This window comes from Gopherus flavomarginatus, chromosome 3 (assembly GCF_025201925.1).
Source record: "Gopherus flavomarginatus isolate rGopFla2 chromosome 3, rGopFla2.mat.asm, whole genome shotgun sequence".
Classification (NCBI taxonomy): domain Eukaryota; kingdom Metazoa; phylum Chordata; order Testudines; family Testudinidae; genus Gopherus; species Gopherus flavomarginatus.
Genome location: NC_066619.1, coordinates 25,573,900 through 25,595,725, shown reverse-complemented (window position 1 = coordinate 25,595,725; position 21,826 = coordinate 25,573,900). Strand labels below are relative to the sequence as shown.

Sequence of the window (21,826 nt, the reverse complement as noted above, 5' to 3'; positions counted from 1 at the left end):
TTCAAACAAAAAGAGAGAAAGGAAGCCACAGAGCTACTGGACTATTCCAAACCCCTGTTGTCTTTTTTATTGGCTTTTTTTATTTAATGTACATTGATATTTCCTGAAGCAAATAAGTTAAAATAGTTGATGATAGTAAGAGGCTTCTTTGGTGAGAGAAACTAAAAGTTTCAGTGTTTGATCTTTCATTTGTTCAGTTCAGCCAGATCCTCCTGTAAACCTATCTCTGCAAGTAATACAATCAGCTGGGATATTGTATCTTTGGGCAAAGTGGTCTCCACCTCCATTGGTTGATGTCAGATCTGGTTGGCTTATACTTCATTATGAATTACGACTAAAGTCTGAAGAAAGGGAAGAGTGGGAGGTAAGGAAATGGCAAACTTTCATAGTGGATGTTCCCTGTTCTCTAGTTCATATATCTGAACTTTATATCTTGATATTATGTACACTGTGGTGTCTGACCAGGCCCAGGGTATCCAAGTAAGGCTGTCCAAATGTGACCATTAAAAAGAGGAGAGTATTTCTGTGGTTTGGAGGGAGGGAAGGTAAGAATTCCAGATATGTACATTGTTGTCCGAAGAACTACATACAAGAGAGAGAAACTGACTACAAGACTGAGAATACAATAGATTTTCCTTGCAGTGGCTATCCTGAATGTGTCTGTCTCAGAGATACTAGGGAAAATATTACTCTTCATATGTTCCTTACATCATGGAGTCAGATTTGGTGAAAAGCTGGCTCAGTGGGCAGCAGGGCTGTATTCCTCTTGCTCTGACATCTGAAGTGGAGTTGCTAATATTGGAATGAGTGAAAACTAAACTGGTCCTCAGAAATCTAAAATAAGCCATATATTCTAGACTTCTGAAGAAATCTTGGTCTCATTGAAGGGAGATTTGCCATTGACTTCCATGGGTCAGGATTTCACCCTTATTTCTTTGTAGTGCCCATTCTTTAAAGTCTGTGGGTGAAATCCTGCTCCCACTGAAGTCAATGGCAAAACTCACATTGACTTTAATGACACCAGGATTTCACTTCACGATTTGTATAGAAAAATGTCCCAGTTCCTTATGGTTTCTATATTTTTGATTCCTCTCCAGACTATTTTTGTTGGACAGCAAGCACATTATAAGGTGTTTAAATTACATCCTGGATTGAAATACATTGTACAGGTTCACTGCATGCTAGACCATGGAAAATGGAGTGAATGGAGCTCAGAAAGTTACATTCAGATCCCCAATGGTGAGTGGCCGACAATCCTTCTGTTAATTTCCTTTTAAAATCTCAGTGACTACGGTGTTTGTGAAATGTTCCCATGTAGGAGCCCTGAATACTGATGTCCTCTATACACAGGAAATGTACAGTACAAGAGAGAGCAGCAGTGCAACCCTGATAATATCCAGGTATGACACAGTTGTTCAGTCTTCCTGGTCCATTAGTCCTTGACCTCATTGTTGAGACTGACAACTACAGGTGCTATTTAATGACATTGTGATGGCAGGCTTTGGACATTTCTTAACTGGGAACTGGACTGAAATCATCAGCTCATTTCACCATAATATGGTAACAATTTTACCACCTGGTGTGGGTTTTAGTTGGTGGCCTAAATACGATAGACCTCAGATCTTGTTACCAAACTCCTTAGCCATGCTGTTGCTGTTACTCACCTCTTCTGTTTTATTAATTTTATTTTTCATGTCTTGATATGGAGAGTGTTGGCAATGATTAAAATTTTCACGTGTGACTAAGGAGCCTAAGTCCTATTTTCAGAACTGAGTTTTAGGCACTTTGGAGCTTTGAAAATTAAAGGTCCCAATCTCAAGAATTGAAAAACAAAGATTCTCAATAGCTTGAGACCATTATCCACCTCACGTGCACAATCACAACAGTCTTACTTAGTGCAGAGTTTCAATCAGCATCATGCTACTTGATGTGTTAATCTTTGTCCTGCTGTAAGTTTTTTGTTTGAGTCTCTAATAACATCAGTGAGACACCAAACAGGTCACAATAAAGCTTCTTTGGCTGTGATCAGACAAGTAGCTTAGGTCTCTAAGTACCATGTATGAGGTCACTAAGCAAGGAACACATAAGTGCTTCCTTTTTCTTATCTCTTAAGGGCAACTCAGCCTGATCTGGGGCTGCAGGAGAGATGGGACAACACTGGCGAGAAGACACACATGGGCAAACATTTGGAAAGAAAATGCAGCTTCATCAGCTAGACTTCTTTTGCTGATTTGTTTTTTGTTTTTCTTAACAGAGTTTTGGGATGATGAGTAGAGAACTAAAGTGTCCTTTTTTAAAGTGGTCTATATAGAATAATCTGAAGATAGACAGACATATCTAGAGTATATCTACCTTAGGAAATCATATGTCCCCATTACCACAGTATCTGAGCTCCTCACAAACTTTAATGTATTTATCCTCACAACATCCCTGCAAGGGAGGGCACTGCTGTTATCCCCATTTTTACGTACAGGGAACTGAGGCACAGAGTGACTAAATGACTTGCCCAAAGTCACACACCAAGTCCCTGCGCTACACAGACTTCAACCCAGATTTCCCAAGGCCTACTCTAGTACGCTAACCACTGGACCTTCCTTCCTTCTCTACTGATGTAGAAGTGAAAACATGTTTTTTCTTGTACAGTAAATATACCTAAGTCTGACTGTCCTGTACCTGTCAATAATTTGTAAATTCAGGATTAATATTATTCAGTGTATTGTATAACAGTTAAGTTTATTAACTAGATAATTTATGCATTTCTACAGGGCAGCCCCCTGGAAGGCCTGAGCTACTGAGGTGTCGTTCTCCAGAAAAGGAAACTTTTACTTGCTGGTGGAAGCCCGGTTCAGATGGAGGACTTCCTACCAACTACACTCTATTCTACAGCAAGGAGGGGTAAGAAGCTGTGGATAGTTATTCTGTGGCTTATTATTTTATCTTATGTATGTCTACAGAATCTGAGTTCTCATTTGTTCTTAAATTGTAGTTAATTATCAGGGGAGTAAAAAGTAATTTAAGATTTTTGTAAAAATGAATTGTATTAGGAAGCAGTAGTAACTTCATAATTGAGATTGCAGCAGGGTTTCTGTTTAAAGCCACTCTTTCAAAATGCACTGAAATATTCTATGCAGGGTTGCTGTAGCCATGTTGGTCCGAGAATATTAGAGAGACAAGGTGAGTGATGTAATATCTTTTATTGGACCAACTTCTGTGTGAGAGAGACAAGAAGAGCTCTGTGTAAGCTTGTCTCTCTCAGGGTATGTCTACACTACGGGATTATTCCAATTTTACATAAACCGGTTTTGTAAAACAGATTGTATAAAGTCGAGTGCACGCGGCCACACTAACCCCATTAATTCGATGGTGTGCGTCCATGGTCCGAGGCTAGCATCGATTTCTGGAGTGTTGCACTGTGGGTAGCTATCCCGTAGCTATCCCATAGTTCCTGCAGTCTCCCTCTCCCCTTGGAATTCTGGGTTGAGAGCCCAGTGCCTGATGGGGCAAAAATCATTGTCGCGGGTGGTTCTGGGTACAGCCTCATCCCTCCCTTTGTGAAAGCAGCAGACAACCATTTCCTGCCTTTTTTCCTGGGTGAACAGCAAGCATGGACACTGCTCAGATCAATACCGCAATCGTGGACGTTGTAAACACCTCGCGCATTCTCGTGCAGTCTATGCTGAACCGGGACCTGCAAAGCCAGGCGAGGAGGAGGCGGCGGCTACGGCAGCACGGCGACGAGAGTGATGAGGACATGGGCATAGAATTATCTCAAACCGCGGGCCCCTGCGCTTTGGAGATCCTGCTGGTAATGGGGCAGGTTCTAGCTATTGAATGCCGATTTTGGGCCCGGGAAACAAGCACAGACTGGTGGGACCGCATAGTTTTGCGGGTTTGGGACGATTCCCAGTGGCTGCAAAACTTTCGCAGGCGTAAGGGCACTTTCATGGAACTTTGTGACTTGCTTTCCCCTGCCCTGAAACGCCATAATACCAAGATGAGAGCAGCCCTCACAGCAGAGAAGCAAGTGGCAATAGCCCTCTGGAAGCTTGCAACACCAGACAGCTACCGGTCAGTCAGGAATCAATTTGGAGTGGGAAAATCTACTGTGGGGGCTGCTGTGCTGCAAGTAGCCAAAGCAATCATTAAGCTGCTGCTACGAAAGGTTGTGACTCTGGGAAACGTGCAGGTCATAGTGGATGGCTTTGCTGCAATGGCATTCCCTAACTGTGGGGGGGCCAATAGATGGAACCCATATCCCTATCTTGGCACCAGAGCACCAGGGCACCCAGTACATAAACCGCAAGGGGTACTTTTCAATGGTGCTGCAAGCACTGGTGGATCACAAGGGACGTTTCACCAACATCCATGTGGGATGCCAGGAAGGGTTCATGACGCTCTCATCTTCAGAAGCACTGCTCTGTTTAAACTGCTGCAGCAAGGGAATTACTTCCCAGACCAGAAAATAACAGTTGGGGATGTTAAAATACCTGTAGTTATCCTGGGTGACCCAGCCTACCCCTTGATGCCATGGCTCATGAAGCCATACACAGGCAGCCTGGATAGTGGTCAGGAACTGTTCAACTACAGGCTGAGCAAGTGCAGGATGGTGGTAGAATGTGCATTTGGCCATTTAAAGGCGCGCTGGCGCACATTACTGACTCGCCCAGACCTCAACCAAACCAATGTCCCCATTGTTATTGCTGCTTGCTGTGTGCTCCACAATCTCTGTGAGAGTAAGGAGGAGACCTTTATGGCGGGGTGGGAGGCTGAGGCAAATCACCTGGCTGCTGATTACGTGCAGCCAGACACCAGGACGATTAGAAGAGCACACCACGAAGCAGTGCGCATCAGAGAAGCTTTGAAAACGAGTTTCATCATGGGCCAGGGTACGGTGTGACTGCTGTGTTTGTTTCCCCTTCATGAACCCTCCCCTTTATTGACTCCTTCCCTGTAAGCAACCCACCCTCCCCATTCGATTACAGCTTGCTTAAGGAAATAAAGTCACTATTGTTTAAAAATCATGTATTCATTATTAAAAAATCATTATAAAAAAAGAGGCAGAGAACTGACAAGGTATCCCGGGTGTGGTTTGGGAGGAGGATAGGAGGGAAGGAAAAGGCCATTAAACACATTTCAATGTAATGACAGCCTTTTGGTTGGACTGTCCATGGGGGTGGAGTGGGCGGGTGCACAAAGCCTTCCCCCACGTGTTCTTACACGTCTGGGTGAGGAAGATATGGAACACGGTGAGTGGTGAGGGTGGTTACACAGGGGCTGCAGCGGCACTCTGTGACCCCGCTGCTCTTCCTGAAGCTCCACCAGACGTCGGAGGATATCAGTTTGATCATGCAGCAGCTCCAGCGTTGCATCCCGCCACCACTGATCTTCCTGTCTACACCTCTGATCTTCCTGCCGCCACCTCTCATCTCGAGTGTCTCTCCTATCCTCACGTTCGTCCCTCCTATCCTCACGTTCACTGGCATCTTTCCTGTACTTTGCTACCACGTCCTTCCACTCATTCAGATGAGCTCTTTCATTGTGGGTTACTTCCATGATTTCCGAGAACATTTCATCTCACGTCTTCTTCTTCCTCCGCCTTATCTGAGAGAGCCTTCGGGATGGAGTAGGGAGACTTGAAAAATGTGCAGCTGCATGAGGGAGGGAAAAAAGGGAGAGAAGTATTAAAAAGATACATTTTACAGAACAATGGTTATACTCTTTCACTGTGAACAACGCTATTCACCTCACATAGCACATGTGATTTCACTACAAGGTCGCATTTTGCATCTTAATATTGAGTGCCTGCGGCTCTGGTGTTACAGATCTCACAGATGCAGGTCCGGGCATCAGAATTCAGCTTGCATGCGGCCATGGTAAGCCATTGTCTTTCGGCTTCTGCAGCCTTCATATACACAGTGCCCTCTGATGCTTCTTTCCTGTTAACATGCAGTAGCAGAAGCCAACCCCCCCCCCCATCCAGTTCTCTAGGATGATTGCTTTACCCCTCCCCCCACCGCATGGCTGGTATCATGGAAGATCACTGCTAATCACCCCCCTTTTCTCCCCCCACCGCGTGACTGGTAGCTGGGAAGATTCCTGCTAGCCAAACGCAAAAAAGCTCAGTGCTATCCTTCCTCCCTCCCCCGGCTTGGCTACGTGCAAGGAAGGATTTCTTTTAAGCAACAGCCCAGTAGGAAAATGACCATCTCTGTCCCCCTAATTAAATAGCTGAATTTCAGCCAGGTTACCATGAACGATATCACTCTGCTGAGGATAACAGAGCGAGATAAAGAACGGATGTTTCTTGAATGCCAGCAATCACCGGGACCATACGCAGCTATGCTTTTGTCATGCAGTGATACCCGATTACTTGCTACATGCATGGAGTGGTAAAGTGTCCTACCGTGGTGGACGGAACAAGGCTGCCTTGCCCAGAAACCTTCTGCAAAGGCTTTTTGAGTACCTCCAGGAGCGCTTCATGGAAATGTCCCTGGAGGATTTCCGCTCCATCCCCAGACATGTTAACAAACTTTTCCAGTAACTTTACTGGCCACGAATGCATCCCAAGCCCTCATGGCAAATCAATCATTAAAAAACGCTTGCTTTTAAACCATGTTTTATATTTACAAAGGTACACTCACCGAGGTCGCTTCCAGCTTCACTGTCTGGGCTAGTGGCTTGGGAGGGTTGGGAGGGTAATTCCGTCTGGGTCACAAAAAGCTCCTGGCTGTTGGGGCTAATGGAGTGCTGTGTGCTCGCTGCAAGGTCGTCCTCCTCTTCCTCCTCATCTTCCCCCTCCGCAGAATCCTCAGCCATGGTTGAGATTACAACCCCCACCTCGGAATCCATGGACAGGGGTGGGGTAGTGGTGGCGCAGCCCACTAAAATTGCATGCAGCTCAGCGTAGAAGCGGCATGTTTTTGGCACTGACCCGGACCTTCCATTTGCTTCTTTGGTTTTCTGGTAGGCTTGTCTGAGCTCCTTAACTTTCACTCTGCACTGCACTGAGTCCCTGGTGTGGCCTTTTTCCATCATAGCCTTGGAAAGTTTTTCAAATATTTTTTCATTTCGTCTTTTAGAACGGAGTTCTGTTAGCACTGAATCCTCTCCCCACATAGCGATCAGATCCAGTACCTCCCGTGCGGTCCAGGCTGGAGCTCTTTTTTGATTCTCAGGAGACTGCATTGCTACCTGTGCTGATGAGCTCTGTGTGGTCACCTGTGCTGATCACAGCTCCACGCTGGCCAAACAGGAAATGAAATTCAAAAGTTCGCGGGGCTGTTCCTGTCTACCTGGCCAGTGCATCCGAGTTCAGACTGCTGTCCAGAGCGGTCACAGTGGTGCACTGTGGGATACCGCCCGGAGGCCAGTACCGTCGATTTGCGGCCACACTAACCCTAATCCAATATGGTAATACCGATTTTAGTGCTACTCCTCTCGTCGGGGAGGAGTACAGAAACCGATGTAAAGAGCCCTTTATAGGGATATAAAGGTCTTCGTAGTGTGGACGGGTGCGGCGTTAAATCGATTTAATGCTGCTCAAATCGGTTTAAACGCGTAGTGTAGACGAGGCCTCACCAACAGAATTTGGCCCAATGAAAGATATTACCTCATTCACCTTGTCTGTTTGGGATATTCTGACAGTCTTCACCAGATTGCCTTGAAAACTTCTATGCCACTGTAAGGCCCGAGGTACAGTTTGTGGTACACATTTGGGGTCCTTTGGCCAAGGGGCTCCTGAGACACAAGGCCACCCAAAATTACCTGTTTTTAAAATTACCATCTTTATATCGAGTCTTTTGCACAGAGATCCATAGACAATGGTAGGGTAGAGCTACACAAATTGTGATCATGGTAAGGGCATTCCAGAGATACAAGTGTTTGGCACCAGAGTCAATCTCCCAAAATTTATGAATAAAAAGTTAGTCAATGTGTTTGTTTAGTTCTGAGGAGTGAGCTACTTTTGGCTTGTCCCAGCACTGCTCATGTGTGAGCTATGAGCTAACTTAATGTTGAAGTGTGTAGTTGCCTGCTGAGCGCAGGCTTATTCAGGAAGTGTGCAGACACCAGTTCAAACAGTGAGAGACACAGTGTAGAGCCCACATGCTTGTCTTCCTGCTTCTTAGAGGGAGCTGGGAAACGAGCACACTTCCTGCAGTCAAGGACCTCCTCCCCTTCCCCTAATTAGGGTATGTCTACACTAGAGCTGGAAGGTGTAAATTCCAACTTGAGGAGACATACTCATGCTAGCTCTGATCGAGCTAGCGCACTAAAAATAGAAGTGCATCCATGGTGGCACAAACGGTAGGAGGAGCTAGTTGCCCTAAGTATGATCCCATCAATACTTTAAGTACGTATGTGAGGCAGCTAGCTCCTCCCACTGTTTGTGCTGCTGTGACTACACTTCTGTTTTTAGCACACTAGTGTTACAGCCCAATGGCAATAAAAAAACCTTAGCAATCCTCTCTCCACGCCAGTAAAATCCTCGGTGCATACACACTCAGCCGTAGCATAACTGCACATAAAAAAAATGTAGGGTTTCTCGCTCTGCCCCTGGGAGGGGCTTTTGCCTGGGGTGTATAAACTCTCGGTGGTAAAGGCCAAGTAATACAAAAAAAAGGCTTATCCTGCCTCCCTCTGGCCCAGTGGGGTAACATTGTAAGCCCCAATGTCGGCTTGAGCAGTGTAAAATCTTAAGTAACTAAAAAAATTGTAAAAGCGATACCAACAAATTGTAACAACATGTTTAAAAAACAAAAGGTTCAACTGCGGACTCAGGTGTCCCACAGTCATGGACAATGGTGGCATTCACAGTGGGGTCAGGGCTGAACACATGGGAAATAGGCAGCGTGAACATGAAAGTCCTGCTGGTGTCACAAAAGGTTGGTGGTCCTAATGGCCGAGCTACAAAAGGGGCAACAAAACCCTGGTTGCCCCTTTCACAGGGGGTTGAGGACCTGTTCCAGCTGGAGAGGGCTCTCACCAAGGTAAAATACAATCCCTGAGGTTCCATCGTAAAGCTTCAAAAGAGTGTGCACTCTTGGCAGAATTTATTAAGCCTGTATGCCAAGTATAAAAAGCAAAAGAGTAAAAACCTAGGGGCAGCTGTAAAATTAATATAAACTGCAGCAGCCATGTGATATCAAATGTTGTCAAAACTAAAAAAAAGTTTTTAAAAAAAAAGCAGTGTGCACCCAACAAGTAGTAAAAATTAAGCAATTAAAAGCGCAAATTACTAACCAGGAGGCAACCCAAGCCTACGCCCAAAACAAGTTGCAGGCCTTAAAGCAAAACTTCCAGGCAAAAAAAGCAAAACACATCCATCTAAAAGCACTGGCTAAGCAAGTACCAGTCCTTCAAAAACTCATCAAAAATGTAACTATTCGTGCTCAGCATACGCCGCAAAGGCGGTGTGTCTGCCATAAAAAAAAAAATTAAACAATTAAAACGCCAATTGGCCATGCGTTCTGCCCAGGTGGCAAGCCTCACAAAAAATAACTCTGGTAACCCTTGTAAGTAATATTGTTTTTAAAAAAAGGGGAGGGGCCTACTTAAAAAGCCCACCCTCTGTGCTAAATTGTTAATAAAAGAAAACCTGTGCCCGTAAAAAATATATATATATATTCAGCAAAAAAAAGTGAAATCGGCCCAAACAAGCAGGCAGGCAACAAATAAAAAAAAGTCAAAAATGGGTTAAAAGCCCTAAGGGGATAGCGGCAAAAGAAAAAAAAAAGGCAGTAAATACAGGCATTAAAAATTCAAATCCCCAAAACAATACTTAAAATAATAAAATCTAAGTTAATAAAGGTATCGTGTTAAAAAACAAGTCCGTAATTTTTAAAAATTAATAAAAAGTTAACTCTATAAATGCTCAAAAAAAATCCTAAACAATTAAAGGTTATAAAAATGTTCAAAAAAAAATTATTGGTTTCTTTGCACCCATTCTAAAAAAAAAGGTCCCTTTTCAAAAAAAAAATAAGCCAGGCAAGAAAAAAATCTAATTTAAATCATTAAACTATGAACAATTTAGTCAAATTTCCTAAAAAAAAAATAATAATAAAAAAAACCCCTCAAGGGGCGTCTATTAAAACTTAACTGCCCCCAAATGTACATAAATGTAATCTATGTACAGCTATATACAAATTAAAGCAGTGTAAGGGGTGTTCAAAACAATAAAATCAGTTGGTTTTGCTTTTAAATAATACCACTAAAATCCATTTAAAATCTTTCATTCAGAGTTGCAAAACCAAAAAATGTTTTTGGCCAAATACAAATAACTAAAGTATTGTTTGGCTTTGGTATTTAACATTTAATCCTTAAGGGGTAATTCAGTGCTTTACAAAATTTAAAGTGTTTTTAAATAAAAACCAAAGTCGTGGCTGCAGCAGGGCAGTCAAAGCCTAAAAAATAAAATTATAATTTTTTTTTGGTAACAAAGTGGCAATTAAAAGCTGTAGTAAACAAACAAACAAAAAACACAGTGCCCTATTTTCCCCAAAACATGTGCAATGTATATTATAAAAGGGGTAAAAAAAATGCAAAAACATACCATAGTACTTAATTAAAATCCTATTGGGCTCCAAAAAAAAAGCCACAATAGCTTGTGTTTTCTTTTTCAAATTTCTGAGTGTTTTAAAAGCAAAAATTAAAAGTTGAAAGTAATCAAAACTCTGGTAAAAGTTAATTGTGTACCTTTTAAAACAAAGTCTCTAAGTTGCTAATGGCTTTAAATACAAAAGCAAGCCAAAAAGCATCTGTAATAATGCGAATTACCTAACTAATAAAGGTAAAAGCCATTAAAACCTAGCCTGCCTATCAAACAAACACAAAAATTATGGGAGTAATTCCTCTGTAATGCCTACAGTCAGCAAGGGTATTTGTTAAAAAAATGTATTTTAAGCAATAATCTGCAACCCCCAAAGGAGTAAACATATGGGGAGGAGGAGGGATGTCTTTCAAAAAAAAAAAAAAAAAGTTAATACTAGCTAAAAAGCAACCCAAAATACCATAAATCTACTGTCACAATAAAAATTGTGCTTTGTGTTCTATGTTTTGTCTTATGTTGTTTGTCTTGTTGCTAGCACTGTTGTGTATCAAATGCTGCAAAAAACATCCTCAGGTAGCAAACACCATATTACAAAAAAATTGGTTTTAAAGCAAAAATTATAAATACTATAAACCTAACTAACGATAATTAAAAATAAATTAAGCTCTCTGTCCCAGCTACAAAACAGCCTAACACAAAAATAAATAAAAATAAAAAATCATAAAGCTATTGCACATAAAATGTACTAAAAGGCAAATACACCTCTACCTCGCTATAATACAACCCGATATTACACGGGGTCACATACAATGCGGTAAAGCAGTGCTCCCGTGGATCAGTGTGTCAGCTCCCAGCCTGGGTGCTCCACTTCCCGCTGCCGTTGAGTGCGGGGAGGTTGGGGAAAAGATGCCCCCGTACTCACCTGCGGCGGGAAGCGGAGCGCCGCGGCTGGGAGCTGGTGGAGTGGAGCAAGCTAGGGCCAGGCTGCTCCACTTCCTGCTGCCAGTGAGTGTGGAACCTTTCCCCACCCCCGCCCAGCGACACAGCTGGGGCTGGGGCAAGGAAAGCGGAGTGGGTTGGGGCCACGTCGCTCTGCTTCCCGCTGCAGGTGAGTGCGGAGAGCGTCCTTTCCCCAATCTCCCTGCACTCCCTGGCAGCGGCGGAAGCAGAGCGCTGTGGCTGGGAGCTGGCGGAGTGGAGTGAGCTGGGGCCAGGCTGCTCCACTTCCCACTGCTGCTGGTGAGTGCCTGTCAGGGGGCAGGTTGTGTGGATAGGGGTTGGGGCAGTCAGGGGACAGGGAGCAGGGGGATTGGGTAAGGGCTAGGGTCCTGGGGGTGATTAGGGACGGGGGTTTCTGGAGGGGGCGGTCAGGGGACAAGGAGCAGGGGGGCCAAAGCAAGTTCGATATAATGTGGTCTCACCTATAGCGCGGTAAGATTTTTTGGCTCCGCAGGACCGTGTTATATCAGGGTAGAGGTGTACTTGCTTTGTCCATCTTAAAACACAAAATGTCTCGGGTAATATTAAAAAACACTAAGGTTTTTAAATCACTGTTTAATACTTATCAGTACAAAATAAATGCAGTATAGTAAGTATACTGGCATAGTAAGGGCAAACCCTTTAATTAAAAAAATTATCAAAATTGCACACCACCAGGCTCTAAAAGCAAAAATATAAAAAGTTAGCCCACTCCCCATATTGCACATAAAATCCTTCTGGCTACCCCAAACCTCCCCTAAATCCAATAAAAACAAACCCTGTTCCTCCTGTGGTGGCCTAACCCAAAATAAAAAGCCCTTGAACAAGTAATAGCAATCCCTAATCCCTAAACACAATATTGTTGTTGTAACCTCCTAAACCAGGCAAACAGCATCCACAACAAAAACTAAAAAGGGTTGTAACAAAATAACTAATAATTTAAATGGTTTTCACATGTGCCTCTGTTTCCCCAAATACGTGCATTTGTGTTGTCCCTTTTCTTTCCCTTTGGCTTTGTTAACAAAACAGGGAGTAATAGCAAAAGCCCCCGAACACCCCAATTCATTGCAATATAATATTCCTCCGCTTAGCCCCCGTTTTAAAAAAATGGGCCTAAAAAAGCACCTCCACATCTCACCCCCACCCCACAAGCGGTGGCGGCAGATTTTACCAGCCACCAAATAAAAGGTAGCCACTCAACGCTAAATCCTCCTTAATGCCACTTTAAAAGCTTTAAACATTTATTTGCCTCGAAAATGCTTCCAAGTCCTAGCCTTCCTTCCCAATTGTACTGGAGGGGCACCCTCCAACTTCCCCTCCTTACCCAAATATTGTTCCCCCGCCCCAGAAGGCAAACCCTACTAAGCTCGTTGTGGAATGGGGCTAATTCAATATTTAAAATATTCAGCAGTGGGCGATAAAAAAACAAGCAGTTAAAACAATTTAAAAAGGCCACGGGGCTGGTCACAAGTGCAAATCTCACCCACCTTACAGTGGCCACCTCCACCCTCAAACATACTGCCAGATTGGCCCTCCACATGCAAAACACCTTGCAAAAATTAATTACAACCATAATTAAGGCTAAAAACCAACTAGCTTAAAATTCTGTGTGCTTCCAAATCCAACAATATTTAACGCAGCAAATTCGTAGCATCCAAATTTGTAGCATCCAATATTTAACCCAGCATTCGTTAGCATCGTAACCCAACTCCATAAAGCCTAGCCCAAAAAAATCCATCTCACTCAAAAATTCCCAAAAAACAATAGCCTTTTCACTACTCCTAAAAACTCACTAATTAAAAGTACATAGGCATAGCCTGCTCCTTCACGGCCTTTGGCCCTATAAAAAAAAGTGGGGGACCCCACTATAAAAATCCAACTAGGCCTTTAAAAAGGCTGCCTCTAAAACCGGGTAGTCCATTGCACTGTGTAAAAGGTGGCTCCCCCCAATAACATGGCTAAGCGGTATGTGCTAACTGCAGCCCCCAACTATGAGCACATATAAATTGCAAATGGCAACACCTGGCAACTATAACCTATAAAACCCCCTCAAATAATTTGTAAAAAAAAGGGCAATGCCAAGCCACTTTTACAAGGTGGGTCAAGGCATGTGCTAAAATGGAAAGGCATCAAAATATGCCCCCACTAAGGCACAGCAATTTACCAATACCTCAGCGTGTGTTTAAAAAACCACCAGCCCAAAGTGCCTCTCCACTTGCTGATACAATCTAAAACGCAATTTTTTTTAGTGCATTGGCCCACTGTTATTCAAAGAATTGTTAATGTTTCTAACTATGTTGTGTTTATTTTTTCATAAATCACACCCAATGTTTTCCTGCCATTAATGCACACCCAAAAACAACTAACCTTGTTCAAACAAATGCCTCCTCCTTTACATTGTTTCAGAACACGTTTAATCTAAAAAAAGCTGCCTTTGCCACAGCCTTCCAAATGGGGCATCTATGCCAACAAAAAAATGGGTTACGCTATCTTTCTAATAAAGCCAAAAGCCACTACAGGCTAGTGCACGCAATTGTTGCTGCCCTAACCATTTTATTTGTGCTATATTGCTGTTTATGTAAAAGGTCAGAGAAAGGGTAAAAACCTAAGTGGTGACCCCTCACAACAAAATGTTGATTTGGGGCTGAGGGGGGCTGTCACAACCCAATGGCCCCCGAGGAGGCAAATCAGCGTTGTATGTTGCTAATGCTGTTGCAGGCATTGCAAGGTATTTCAGAAAGGGTTAAAGGTGTGAATGTGGAGTCAGAGGTTCCTTTGCAGGTTACAAAAGGCCAGGAAGGAAGGACGGAAGGAAGAAGGGAATGGGTTAACTCGACACTCCAGCTAGGTCCAAAAATAAAACGCTAACTCCAGCCCAAGGCCATGGCACACAACCAACTCTCAGCTGCCTGCCAAAAAAAACGGGGGAGGGGGAGATAAATTCCAACCCCAACCAGCTGTAACAAAAAAAAAATCAGCTAAACAAAACTGCAGGGGCTGCAAAAACTAGTCAAACAGTAAAGACCAGCAAAAAAAAAAAAAAAAGGAATTTGCGTCCCTAAAGCCAATGTGTTTTTAAACAGTTAAAAAACCCACAAAAGGCTGGTTTCAACTGGTGCAAAAAGCATGGGAAACAAAGGTCCCTAAACAAAACATCTTCCCAAAACTTAAAACCCTCCTAAAAGCTAAAGCAAATTAAAAATTAACAGCAAACCCTAAATGGCCTGTGCCCAAAACAGAACTCTCGTCTACTCTTCCCCCTCTTCTTCTTCTGTTACACCCAGGCTGACCAGCCTTAGGTTGTGTGTGTGTATGTATAAAAATGGGTTAGGGCTCGGGCATTAACGTTTTTTTCCTTCCTCTAAGTAACCTGGAGGCAAATCCATCACTCACCGCTGTTATTTTATTAATAAAGCTCTAAAATTTAGTCATGTTGGTGTGCTCTTCATCTCCACCCCTAACAATCCTGCAGCCTCAGCCTAATCACGTAGCGCCTCAGGCAAATTGGTAACATAAATCTGTCACATTAGCTAGCCACAGGTACATCTCCTAGAGCTGGAATTTACACCTTCCAGCTCTAGTGTGGACATACCCTCAGTTTGGGAATAGTAATAAATTGATTACTGGGGACACAGAGAGAGGCACAAACTGGATTTTTGAGGGGTAGAGGGCGAAAGACACAGAATAGGTTTTGGGTATGGGGGAGAGATGCACAAAACAGATGTTGAAGGTATATCAGACATGCTAAATGAATTTGAGGGGGGGAAATGAATGTTTGAATTATTTAGTAGGCTCGTTAAAAGATTTTTCCAAGGCCACCTAGTACCTGGCACTTGGCAGAGGCAGGTGGCATGCGGTGGGACTCACTTTGCTGCTGTTCTGAAAGAAAACCAGATAACCTTCTGCAGCGTTTAGCCAGCTGTACACTCCCACACACAGCTGATAGACCACACCCTTTAGGGGCTGTGGTGTGCAGATCATCTCAGTATCTAGGGCAACTGCACTCTCTTGAATGCTGGGGATGAATGCATTCTTCCCGTCCCCCAGAGCATGAGCGGGTGATATCGAGTCCTAAGTAGTAGTAGTGATAGAAGTAAAATTCACGTGCTTTATTCTGTATATTTCCTGATTACTGTGTTTCTTTAATTTCAGAGACAAATCGATCTATGAATGTCCAGATTACAGAACTGCAGGCCCCAATTCCTGTTACTTTGATAAAAAGCACACCTCACTTTGGGCAATCTATAATATCACCATAAAGGCAACCAATAAGATGGGAAGTAACATCTCTGAGCCTCAGTATGTGGATGTGACTTACATAGGTAAGACATTAAGACTATTTTAAACAGTGGAGCCAGAGGCAAACTGATCCAAAGTGCATGGGCTTTCAGATCCAGTGTTCAGGACCCAGGTAATGTGTAAAAAATATACACCCATGCAATGTGGCATCTAAGTTAAAACTGCTGACAAATGCATATAGCCTCCTGCCAGTGTGCAGAAATAACTTTTAAAATTGCACTGATTTTAATCGATGTTATTTTAACAGCTGGATGAAATTTTTCATACTAAACCTTTTTTCATAGAATCAGAGAAGATTAGGGTTGGAAGAGACATCAGGAGGTCATCTTGTCCAACCCCCTGCTCAAAGCAGAACCAACTCCAACTAAATCATCCTAGCCGGAGCTTTGTCAAGCTGGGCCTTTAAAACCTCTAAGGATGGAGATTCCTTTTTTTCCCCATTTTTCACCCAAAAAATGCAGATTTGGGTTGACCAAAATAATTTGCAAATTCAGGTCAATTTCTACAAATTGTTTTGGTTGGAAAAAATATTTTAAAAGTTGGATATATCAAAATGGTTTGTTTCAGCATTTCCAAAATGAAATGTTTTGACTTTTAGTTTCAGAAAGTTGTTACATTTCTGAATTTCCTTCGATTTTATTTTGAAAAAAAAATATTTTTTAAAAACCTCAACATTGAAATAAAACATTTAGTTTGGGGTTGACTTAAACATTTCGGTCAACCCGAAACAAAACTTTTTTTCAACATTTCATTTCACCAAAAAATTCAAACCATTTTCATTTTGGGTTGACCCATAACAACTTTTTTTTTTTTTCATTTGGCAATTGAACAGAATATTGGTTATTCGGATAGCTCTAGTTGCGTGGTTACATTCCATGCAAGTCTTTGACCATTTTTAAGTTTCTGTTACTTGCTATATATTTCCTGAATGCCCCAAAGTGGAAAACAGGACAGAAATGGCATTTGATATTATTTGCATGTCAACACACATACCATATATCACACGTACATGTATCAAATACAGTCCTGGGAAACATCAGTTCAATTCTGCCACTACAGAAGCTGAAGTCAAGTTGATACTCCCTAGATTTGAATATCTGGGGCATGGTCTTATCAATAGAGAGTCCTCTACTCTGGAATTTGCTTTCCCATCAGGTCCAGTAGAGCCTGAGTCAGTTGCTCTTTGGGTCATGGTGTGAGGATCATTCTCTTCTCAGGGTTTTGCCTAAGAGAAGTAACTCTGGGCAAGTATTCAGTTTATTTCATGCATAAGAGTGTGTAAGAGTATATCTGTACGAGAAAAATTTAGTACCGGTTTGCCAGCAGTGATGTAGCTGCCTGGATGCTAGAAACTGTGTAAGTACTACTACTGTAGACATGGCTACAGTATTTTTACCACCATGTCATGAATACTTACTCAGTGCAGGTTTTTGTGGCATATTGGTAAAAATGCCTGAATCTGTCTACACTAGCAGTTTGAAATGATGCAGCTGCAATGCTACTAATTGTTGCTGGAATCTGCATTCAGTTCTTTCTAGTGTAGACAATGCCTTAATGTTGACACTGGCCAACAACTCATGTATTATTTTTAAATACTGCATATGCACATGGAGACTGTGCTCTGTCTTTTTTCTGAATTTTATGTGAGAGATGTGACTATGTAAAATGTTACCTACTTAATTACTTAAATCTGCTACTTTTGTGCATTCAGAGATATATCTGCTGACTTTCATGACAGTAGATTTTTACTATATTGTACTCCCACTAGCTATGTTGTCTCTTCAAGGTTATGGCGGAGAGAGGTAACAGTAACGCAGCAAACAATAATGCAGCAAAAAAATAATTTTCAGTTTTAATTATCAGTTCATAATATTACAAATCTCAGAATGAACTCAATGCATAAACTACTCTGATCGCTTCGAATTTGTGCATTCATGCTATCATGCATTTCCAAAAGATTATTAATCTCCTTTAGCACAATACCAGAAAGAGCTATAACAAACCTGACAGTTGCAGGTAGCAGATGAATATAAAATACTCCCAATTTAGAATTCTCTACTCACTTTTCTTACACCAGTTGATAGCATTTTACACCCACTCTGCAGAAGTGTAAATGACTTGCCAAGGTGCAAGGCAAAGGTGATTCAAACCCTTTATCTCTGCTCTCTCCTTTTTACAGTTCAGCCAGACCCTCCTGTGAACCTGTCTCTAGAAGTAAAAAAACAAGTAGATGGAAAACCATGTCTGTTGTTGAAATGGTATCCACCTCCACTGGCTGATGTCAAATCTGGGTGGCTTACTCTTGAATATAAGTTGCGACTAAAACCTGAAGAAGGGGACGAATGGGAGGTAAGATTTTGCTAGTTGGTCTTCTCTTTTCAGTTATATTATATCCGTGAATGTAACACACCAGACACCATCAAAAATTCAGCATTACCAAAAGTTGCCCTACAGCGCTGTATGAGAGATCACAGTATTTTCCCACACCTAGAGAAGAAAATAAAGTGGTATCTCAGATACCTCTGTGTGGTAACCTTTGGCAAAAATATTTGACTGTATATTAACTGTAGTATTATCATACTCTTTAAATTGTCATGCCTAGTTTAACCATGCGCTAGATATGGGTTTGATTGCTGTTGTTCACCACAGTAATCGATTCTAAACCACAGACATAAAATTGCTAACAGAAAGCTCAGTAACAGTATGTGGTAAAATTATCTGAAACTATTTCCATCCATGCAAATAATCATTAGATTCCATTGGCAGGCTATATAATGACAATGTATGCACATGCCTTTACCTCTCCCTGTCCTTAAATCTGGGGACATTGTCTTCGGGTTCCAAGCTCACAACTTTCTTCTGCCTTCACTACTCACTTGAGCTACGCTCAGAGTTCATCTTTGGTGCTCCGTCAGCTATTGCTCCTCCAAAATGCTGTCTCTCTTTGTTGGCTTGTGTTGTTCTTCTCAATATCCTCTAAACCCTTTCAAGTTTCACATTTTCCGCATTCACAATTCAGAATGAATTTTTTTTTAACTGAGTACCCCGCATGACTAGAGGACATCCTCTTCCCCATCACCTTCGTCATCTGCTGGATCCTTCCTTGTTTTTCGCATTCATAAACCAAAGTAAATAAAACTTGGGAGAAAGGGAGATCCAGTCCTGGTGTATTTTCACAATAGTTTCACTTAAACATTGCACTAGAGCTAAAATTTTTCTCACAGCATTACATTAGAAAACTGAGAAATGACTATATAATAAATGGACCATTATTCAATTCCCATATTGCAGATTCTTATGATGCTATCTAGTTTCAGTACTGTTCATTTTACACTCCCATTACTTCGTCAACTTTCTAAATAGCCTAAAAATTGTGTAGCAAAATGCCTCAGGGATGCAACTCCATGCTCTGGATGTCCCTAAACCTCTGACGACCAGATACTGGGACTGGATGACAGGGGATGAATTGTTCAATAATTGCCTTGTTATGTTCATTTCCTCTGAAGCATCTGGCATTGGCCACTGTCAGAAGACAGGATATTGGCTAGATCAGGGTAGGCAACCTATGGCAGGTGTGCCGAAGGCGGCACGCAAGCTGATTTTCAGCAGCACTCACGCTGCCACGATCCTGGGCACTGGTTGGGGGAGGGGAGCTCTGCATTTTAATTTAATTTTAAAAGAAGCTTCTTAAACATTTTGAAAATCTTATTTACTTTACATACAACAATAGTCTAGTCATATACTATAGACTTAGAGAAAGAGACCCTCTAAAAATGTTTAAATGTATTACCGGCACATGAAACCTTAAATTAGAATGAATAAATGAAGACTTGGCACACCATTTCTGAAAGGATGCTGACCCGTGGGCTAGATGGACTATTGGTCTGACCCAGTATGGCCGTTCTTATGTTCTCAATTTTTATGGATTTTGTGTCCTTTATTCTTCAGACAATTTTTGTTGGACAACAAACACAATACAAGTTGTTTAGTTTAAATCCAGGAAAGAAATACATTGCACAGGTACACTGCAAACCGGACCATGGAGAATGGAGTGAATGGAGCTCAGAAAGTTATATTCAAATCCCCAGTGGTGAGTTATTTGATTCTCCTTTTATTAATTATTTTTAAATGGAAGTGAATTTAGTACGTTAGTTAGCTGCCCCGCTAGCAGACCTGAAGACTGAAATCCTGTATGACCTACAGGACAGATAAAACATTGCTAAGGTAGCAGAAGTGGCAGCTTCCCTACACCATGTTTTCAATTTGCCTCAGCCTTGATTACTTCTGAGTAAGAAGGTGGTTCATTCTCCTTACCCATTTAAGCATTGGCCACTCCACTGAATCTGCCGTAGGTTGCCAACCCCTGGTATAAGGCTTCATGTACTATTAGAAATTCTCAAAGCCATCTAGTAGTTGCCCCCTCCCTATAATTTCATTAATTATATTTTACAGGACTTGACAATGAAATGACTGAACTAGTCACAAAAACAGATGTATGCATGGCATAGATGCTGCCCTTGCTTTTCTGTCCTGTGTTGGTGTATGTGGCTGTGGCAAAATTTACCCTCATCATGTACTTTTTACTCGTATAGGGTTTTTCTCCTAGGCATTTTATTTCCTGTGCTGTGCCATCAGGTGAAGAACACCTAAATATCAAGCACTAATATGATGCAGTAGATCAGTATGTACTAGAGATGGTCTCGAGCCACAAAATTGAGTTTGGGGGTTAGGACCATTTTAAAGATAGGTGCCATTTGCAACATTTTTATCACCTGCTTTTTAGCTGCTACACTGTATACAATTAAAGCATTCCTGCTTGTATTTTCTAGACATAGAGTTGAAGGATGTGCTTGTCTGGATCTTTGTGGCTGTATTATCATCTGTTATTTGCTTAATCATTATCTGGATGGTGGCTTTGAAAGGCTTTAGGTAAGTTGCTGCCTTAGTGTTTGTATTAAATCTAAAGGATTTAGTTAATTACCTTTAAAAACAAGCTTTTAACATTTGTTTTAATTTTTCATTGTTTTTATGCTCTATTAGAAGCTTATCAAGAAATAATTAGATCCTGAACTGAAGTAAATTTAACTTCACTGGCCTATTTACATTGACTGAGAATCTAGCCTTGAGTTTAGTTTTTCCTACTTCATTTGGCAAACATTGTATTATGGAGTATTCCTACTTCTGTATGCCTTTTATTGTGGCTTTTTGTTTATTTCTCGCATAGTACCACAGCAGTGTGAAGTGCCCAGTGCTGGAAATAGTGCTGGCTAGTTAGCTGCTACAGCAAAGTGATATGTGTAACTTATATTATTTTTCTAGTGAGGCATAGTGAAATGGTGGCGCTTTTTTTGTTGTTTGGTTGTTTGTTTTCACCACGGAGTCTTTTTTGTTTGTATAGATATTTAGAACCAATTGTACCTATCAGTGCCTGTGGTGGGGCTTTGAAAAGCCACATTGTCCCAGGGGGAGTTGTGCTGTGATAAACTTTGGGCAAGTGCCTTGCGTTGTCTCCTCCTATCCCTCCCTGTTCCCTTTGGGGCCTTATGGGGGTGTTTGAAGGAAGCATTCCTTGAGCTTCCCCAACTACAGACAGAGATTGCAGTTGTGATTGTGACAGGCTCCTTGTGCCCCCCTCTATGTCCTCCCACCCGCTCAGACGCTAGCTAACCATTAGAGCTTGAGCCCTCGTCTACACTAAAAATGCTTGTTGCTTTAACTGTCACTCAAAGTGTGGCAGTTATACTGACCGAACTCCTGGTGTAGACAGTGCTATGTCAATCGAAGGGCTTCGCCTGTGGACACAGCTAATGCCTCTCGGGCAGGTGGAGTACCTACACCAATGGGAGAAGCTCTCTCATCAGCATAGGTAGTGTCTTCACTAAGTGCTACAGTTGTGCTGTAAGTGTAGACAAGCCCTCAGAATATTCCCCTGTGAACAGGAACAGTTTAGCAATTGAAAAAGCACACTAGCCTGAGGCCTGGACATACTATTTGAAGTTTAAG

General features: G+C 42.1%; 2 protein-coding genes across 11 annotated transcripts in view; both read left to right on the top strand.

Moving 5' to 3' along the window:
- Positions 1-21,826, top strand: part of AGXT2 (alanine--glyoxylate aminotransferase 2) — a 346,088-nt gene that overhangs the window by 283,502 nt on the left and 40,760 nt on the right. The window lies entirely within an intron of this gene.
- Positions 1-21,826, top strand: part of PRLR (prolactin receptor) — a 257,127-nt gene that overhangs the window by 230,549 nt on the left and 4,752 nt on the right. For 5 of the 10 annotated variants that reach the window (XM_050943780.1, XM_050943782.1, XM_050943779.1 and 2 more), the window contains 7 exons: positions 198-364; positions 1,098-1,239; positions 2,766-2,895; positions 15,677-15,846; positions 18,003-18,172; positions 19,772-19,913; positions 20,653-20,752. In XM_050943780.1, coding sequence (XP_050799737.1) covers positions 198-364; positions 1,098-1,239; positions 2,766-2,895; positions 15,677-15,846; positions 18,003-18,172; positions 19,772-19,913; positions 20,653-20,752 — 1,021 coding nt within the window. Of the gene's footprint in view, positions 1-197; positions 365-1,097; positions 1,240-1,318; positions 1,401-2,113; positions 2,734-2,765; positions 2,896-11,668; positions 11,786-15,676; positions 15,847-18,002; positions 18,173-19,771; positions 19,914-20,652; positions 20,753-21,826 lie in introns of those variants that run through there. The other 5 variants (XM_050943784.1, XM_050943787.1, XM_050943786.1 and 2 more) reach the window with 5 other exon arrangements.